At 47.8% G+C, this 6,810-nt stretch overlaps 1 protein-coding gene and 1 long non-coding RNA gene across 2 annotated transcripts in view; one reads left to right on the top strand and one right to left on the bottom strand.

Annotated features, from left to right (window-relative positions):
• LOC112074000 (protein Shroom4-like) overlaps positions 1 to 3,560 on the top strand; it is a gene marked incomplete at its 5' end in the record, with an annotated part of 25,114 nt that extends 21,554 nt beyond the window's left edge. The window contains 6 exon segments of the mRNA XM_070440353.1: positions 754 to 858; positions 2,456 to 2,626; positions 2,931 to 2,948; positions 2,950 to 3,063; positions 3,165 to 3,235; positions 3,330 to 3,560. Coding sequence (XP_070296454.1) covers positions 754 to 858; positions 2,456 to 2,626; positions 2,931 to 2,948; positions 2,950 to 3,063; positions 3,165 to 3,235; positions 3,330 to 3,495 — 645 coding nt within the window.
• Positions 3,561 to 3,704: 144 nt separating this feature from the next.
• On the bottom strand, positions 3,705 to 4,206 carry LOC139025277 (uncharacterized). Its single transcript, XR_011476793.1, has 4 exons — positions 4,151 to 4,206; positions 4,052 to 4,090; positions 3,814 to 3,873; positions 3,705 to 3,754 (listed from the first exon to the last, which is right to left on the bottom strand). It is a non-coding gene; the product is annotated as an uncharacterized lncRNA (long non-coding RNA).
• Positions 4,207 to 6,810: the final 2,604 nt, after the last annotated feature.

The raw sequence follows: 6,810 nt of genomic DNA, 5'->3' as shown, positions 1-6,810 counted from the left end.
CCTGTCTCCTCTCCCCCGTTCTGCCTCATCACCCCTGTTCTCCTATCCCCTTGTCCCTCATCCCCCTCCCATGCTCCTCATCCCCCTGTCTTCCCCACCCCCTGTCTCCTCCCTCCCCCTGTTCTCCCTCCCCCTGTCTCCTCATCCCCCTGTCTCCTGATCCCCCTGTCTCCTCATCCCCCTGTCTCCTCATCCCCCTGTCCCTCATCCCCCTGTCTCCCCATCCCCCTGTCTCCTCCTCCCCCTGTCTCCCATCCCCTGTCTCCTCACCCCCTGTCTCCCCCTCCCTCTGTCTCCTCATCCCCCTGTCTCCCCCCCCTGTCTCCTCCTCCCCCTGTCTCCTCCCATCCCCCTGTCTCCTCATCCCCCTGTCTCCTCTCCCCCGTCTCCTCTCCCCTGTCTCCCTCCCCTGTCTCCTCCTCCCCCTGTCTCCCCATCCCCTGTCTCCTCATCCCCCTGGTCTCCCCTCCCCCTGTCTCCTCATCCCCTGTCTCATCCCCCTGTCTCCTCTCCCCCTGTCTCCTCATCCCCTGTCTCCCTCTCCCCCTCTCCTCATCCCCCTGTCTCCCCCTCCCCCTGTTCTCCCTCTCTCCCGTCTCTCTCCCCCTGTCTCCTCATTCCCCTGTCTCCGCTCCCCTCTCCTCATCCCCCTGTCTCACCCCTGTCTCCTCATCCCCCTGTCCCCCCTCCCTCTGTCTCCTCATCCCCCTGTCCCCCCCCCCCCCCCTGTCTCCTCATCCTCCCACTATACAGAAACAGTTGATGGAGAGTCTCCGTAAGAAGCTAGGAGTTCTGAGAGAAGCACAGAGAGGTCTACAGGAAGATATACGGGCTAACACAGAGCTGGGAGAAGAGTATGTACAGTACAACACACACACACACACACACACTACTCATTCCAAGGTTTCTTTACTTTACTTTTTACATTGTAGAATAATAGTGAAGACATCAAAACTATGAAATAACACATAGGAATATGTAGTAACCAAAAGTGTCGTGTATTTAGATTTTCAAAGATAGCCCCGCTTTGCCTTGATGACAGCTTTGCAACTCTTGGCATTCTCTCAACCAGCTTCATGTGGAAACTGTTCCAACAGTCTTGAAGGAGTTCCCACATATGCTGAGCACTTGTTGGCTGCTTTTCCTTCACTCTGCAGTAACTCATCCCAAACCATCTCAACTGGGTTGAGGTTGGGTGATTGTGAGGACAGGTCATCTGATGCGAGCACTCCATCACTCTCCTTCTTGGTCAAATAGCCCTTACACAGCCTGGAGGGTTGTTGAGTCATTCGTTCCTGTGAAAAAACAAAATGATAGTCCCACTAAGCCCAAACCAGATGGATGCGTATCGCTGCAGAATGCTGTGGTTGCCATGCTGGTTAAGTGTGCCTTGAATTTCAAATAAATCACTGACAGTGTCACCAGCCAAAAAACCCCCACACCACACACCTCCTCCTCCATGCTTCACGGTGGGAACCACACATGCGGAGATCATTCGTTCACCTACTCTCGTCTTACAAAGCACAAAGACACAGCGGTTGGAACCAAAAATCTCAAATTTGGACTCATCAGACCAAAAGACAGATTTCCACGGGTCTAATGTCAATTGCTTGTGTTTCTTGGCACAAGCAAGTCTCTTCTTCTTATTGGTGTCCTTTAGTAGGGGTTTCTTTGCATCAATTCAACCATGAACGCCTGATTCACACAGTCTCCTCCAAACAGTTGATATTGAGATGTGTCTGTTACTTGAACTCTGTGAAGCATTTATTTGGGCTGCAATTTTTGAGGCTGGTAACTCTAATAAACTTATCCTCTGCAGCAGAGGCAACTCTGGGTTTTCCTTTCCTGTGACATTCCTCATGAGAGCCAGTTTCATCATAGAGCTGGATGGTTTTTGCGACTACACTTGAAGAAAGTTCTTGAAATTTTCCGGATGACCTTCATCTCTTAAAGTAATGATTGACTGTCATTTCTCTTTTCTTATTTTGGCTGTTATTGCCATAATATGGACTTGTTTTTTTTACCAAATAGGGCTATCTTCTGTATACCCCCCTACCTTGTGACAACACAACTGATTGGCTCAAAGAAATTCCACAAATTAACCTTTAACAAGGCACACCTGTTAATTGAAATGCATTCCAGGCGACTACCTCATGAAGCTGGTTGAGAGAATGCCTAGAGTGTGCAAAGCTGTCATCAAGGCAAAGCGCGGCTACTTTGAATAATCTCAAATATAAAATATATATCGATTTGTTTAACACTTTTTGGTTACTACATGATTCCATATGTGTTATTTCATAGTTTTGATGTCTTCACTATTATTCTACAATGTAGGGAAAAAAACTGGAATGAGTAGGCATTTCCAAACTTTTGACTGGTACTGCACACGCACACATACACACACACACACACACACACACACACACACATTTAAACCAGGTCTTCTCCCCTCTAGGTTGAGAGCCTGGTGCTAGTGGTCTGTAAACCCAACGAGGTGGATAAGTTCAGGATGTTTATCGGAGACCTGGATAAGGTGGTCAGTCTGCTACTGTCTCTCTCTGGTCGGCTACTGAGGGTGGAGAGCTCCCTGGCCAACCTGGACGCTGAGACTGGACACCACGAGAGGGTGAGAGACGGACAGACAGACAGACAGACAGACAGACTGAATGAATGAAGAAAAGGACAACATTAAAACAAACTCCTCCCTCTCCCTGCCCCACCCCTCTCCCCCTTCCCCTCCACCCCCCTTCTCCTTCCTCCCCCTCCCTCCTCCCCTCTCCCTCCACCCCCCCTACCTCTCACCCCCTCCCTCCTCCCCTCCCTCCACCCCCCTACCTCTCACCCTCCTCCCTCTCCCTCCTCCCCTCCCTCACCCCCCTACCTCTCACCCCCCTCCCTCCTCCCCTCTCCCTCCTCCCCTCCCTCCACAGCTCCTCCTCCTGGAGAGATAAAGAGACAGCTACAGCTCCAGCTGTCCTGAAGCCCCAGGACCTGAAGGAGCACGTTGACCACAGAGAGCAGGCTGTAGGAAGGGTTCTGGGACGATGCCTCTCCCCAGAACAGGTACCTTGCACATTATTTCACTATTCTACTTTATTTGTAGAGTGGATGGCTCAGTTGGTAGAACATGACGTTTGTGGGTTTGATTCCCGTGAGCCAACCAGAGCCAACCAGGAGCCAACCAGGAGCCAACCATACAAAAAACATATACACGCACTACTGGCAGTTGCTTTGAGTAAAAGTGTCTGCTAAATGCATATATTATCATATGATTACTATACCAGTGTTATTATTGATGTGTCAATCAATTAAACTCTGTCAATCCACAGCACCGTGACTGACAGCCACTACGTGAAGATGAAGGCAGCAATTACTGGTGAGCAGAGACAGCTGGAGGAGAAGATCAGACTGGGAGAGGAGCAGTTAAGGGGGCTGAGGAGAGGTCTGGGGTTAGGGTTGGGTAGGGCTGTCCATGGGCTGATGGACACTATTTAAACCAACCAGGAAACCTTAAAGCTGGAGTTAGGGCTGTCCATGGGCTATGACACTATTAAACCAACCAGGAAAACCTTAAAGCTGGGGTTACGGCGTGTCTATGGGCTATGGCACTATTAAACCAACCAGCAAACCTTAAAGCTGGGGTTTCGGGCTGTCGTATAGGGTAGTGGACACTATAAACCCAACCCAGGAAACCTTAAAGCTGGAGTTAGGGCTGTCCATTGGGTGATGGACACTATTAAACCAACCAGGAAACCTTAAAGCTGGGGTTAGGGCTGTCATGGCTATGGCAACTATTAAACCAACCAGCAAAACCTTAAAGCTGGGGTTCGGGCTGTCTATGGGGTATGAACACTATTAAACCAACCAGGAAACCTTAAAGCTGGGGTGGGCTGTCCTATGGCGGTATGGACAACTATTAACCAACCAGGAAACCTTTAAAGCTGGGTTCGGGCTGTGCTATTGGGGTATGGACACTATTAAACCAACCAGGAAACCTAAAGCTGGGGTGCGGCTGTTATGGCTATGGAACCTATTAAACCAACCAGGAAACCTTAAAGCTGGGGTTAGGGCTGTCCATGGGCTATGGACACTATTAAAACCAACCAGCAAACCTATAAAGCTGGGTTCGGGCTCTATGGCATATGGAAACTAAGTAAACAACCAAGGAAACCTTAAAGCTGGGGTTCGGGCTGGCTATGGGCTATGACACGATTAAACCAACCAGGAAACCTAAAGCTGGGTTAGGCTGTCCTGGCTATGGAAACTAATTAAACCAACCAGCAAACCTTAAAGCTGGGGTTGGCTGTCTATGGGTAGGTGGAAAACTAAATTAAACCAACCAGGAAACCTTAAAAGCTGGGTTAGGCTGTCCGATGCTAGGACACTATGTAAACCAACCAGGAAACCTTAAAGCTGGGGTTAGGCTGTCTAGGGGTATGGACACTATTAAACCAACCAGTAAACCTTAAAGCTGGTTAGGCTGTTCTATGGACACTATTAAACCAACCAGGAAACCTTAAAGCTGGGTAGGGCTGTCTTATGGGCATGCGACACTATTAAACAACCAGGAAACCTTAAAGCTGGGGTTAGGGCTGGCTATGGACACTTGACATTGACATTGCCATGGGAAGAGCCTCAAAAGGTTTCCCCTTGGCCTTTGCGTCTTGGTCTAGAGAATAGAGCGAAACCCTGTTGACTGGTCCAGGATGGGACATGAGTAGGATGGCACTAGTTGAAAGCAGAAAAGAAATGTTAGTGGTTATGGCGAGACCTCTTGGGATTGAAGATTGCCTGGGGTATAGGCACAATGGAGGACAGCATCCCTACCACAGAGCCTAGCAGGATGGGATGATGGGAGGAGGGCCTGGGGTATAGGCACTATGGGAGACCAGCCATTCCTACACACAGAGCCCTAGAGGATGGCCTGGCGGTATAGCACTATGGGAGACAGCCATCCTACCCACCACTAGAGCGCGCCTAGATGATGGGATATGGAGGATGGACTGCATGGGTATAAGCGCACATATGGGAGCACAGCCATCCTACCAACTCACAGAGCCCCTAGAAGAGGGATCAATATAGGAGGATGGCCCTGGTATGAGGCACTATGGGGAGACAGCCATGCCTACACACAGAAGCCCCTAGTAGATGGGATATGCGGAGGCATTGGCCTGAGGGTCATTAGGCACGTATGGGAGACAGCCTCCCCGTTAGCTCAAATCAGGCGGTGCCCTTTCATTCTGAGGATAGACGACACTAGAAAGAGTATCCCATAATGAGGCTGCGTGAGCGTGCCCCCACACATGCAGCGCCTAAGTGGATATGAGGATCTTGGAGGAATAGATTGTCTCTGCCATTAAGCACTATGGGGAGACAGCCATCCTACACACAGAGCCCTAGAGGATGGGATATGGGTACCACTGAACAACTCCAGTGCGTCCTTAAAAAGTGCTGCCCACTTTTCCAGAACACTTCAGTCCTTTTTCTTGACACTCAACACTTATTGAGAGTGTTTTAAGTCTTCACTTGGCAGTATTGGTGCATTAAAAACCCACACCTACTCTTTGGTGTTACATTGTGGATCTTTAACTCACCGACATGATCCTCACAATCACACACTACGTGATCATTGAAGTTGTTGTTTAGTGTTACTGAAGAGGCCCGGAGAAAGTATTTATTTATTTATAACTTCTCCTCTGTAGACGACAGGGAGACTCTGGGGTGCTAGACGAGTACTTTTCATTAAACTGTTGAATATAATCAAATAATCTGTGCAGAAAAAGAGAGAAAACCTCCTTCTTTCTCTCCACTCATAATCCATTATGTCCCAATATTATCTCTACCATACTACTTAGCATCCATGGACAACACATTATTCACTACATACTCAGTTTACTATCTCCACTCATATACCATTATGTCCCAATATTATCTCTACCATACTACTCAGCATCCATGGACAACACATTATTCACTACATACTCAGTAGTTTACAATATCCACTCATATACCATTATGTCCCAATATTATCTCTACCATACTACTTAGCATCATCCATGGACAACACATTATTCACTACATACTCAGTAGTTTACAAGTGTGAATGTTGAGATCCCGATGACATACAGTTGAAGTCGGAAGTTTACATACACCTTAGCCAAATACATTTATACTCAGTTTTTCTCAATTCCTGACATTTAATCCTAGTAAAAATTCCTTATATTAGGTTAGTTAGGATCACTACTTTATTTTTAGAATGTGAAATGTCAGAATAATAGTAGAATGATTTATTTCAGCTTTTATTTCTTTCATCACATTCCAAGTGGGTCAGAAGTTTACATACACTCAATTAGTATTTGGTAGCATTGCCTTTAAATTGTTTAACTTCGGCCAAACGTTTCTGGTAGCCTTCCAAAAGCTTCCCACAATAAGTTGGGGGAATTTTGTCCCATTCCTCCTGACAGACATGGTGTAACTGAGTCGGGTTTGTAGGCCTCCTTGCTCCCACACGCTTTTTCAGTTATGCCCACAAATGTTCTTTAGGATTGAGGTCAGGGCTTTGTGATGGCCACTCCAATACCTTGACTTTGTTGTCCTTAAGCCATTTTGACACAACTTTGGAAGTATGCTTGGGGTCATTGTCCATTTGGAAGACCCATTTGCGACCAAGCTTTAACTTCCTGACTGATGTCTTGAGATGTTGCTTCAATATATCCACATCATTTTCCTACCTCATGATGCCATCTAATTTGTGAAGTGCACCAGTCCCTCCTGCAGCAAAGCACCCCCACAACATGATGCTGCCACCCC

Source organism: Salvelinus sp. IW2-2015, unplaced genomic scaffold (assembly GCF_002910315.2).
Source record: "Salvelinus sp. IW2-2015 unplaced genomic scaffold, ASM291031v2 Un_scaffold2458, whole genome shotgun sequence".
Taxonomy (NCBI): Eukaryota; Metazoa; Chordata; class Actinopteri; order Salmoniformes; family Salmonidae; genus Salvelinus; species Salvelinus sp. IW2-2015.
This window is presented reverse-complemented; position numbering and strand designations above follow the sequence as displayed.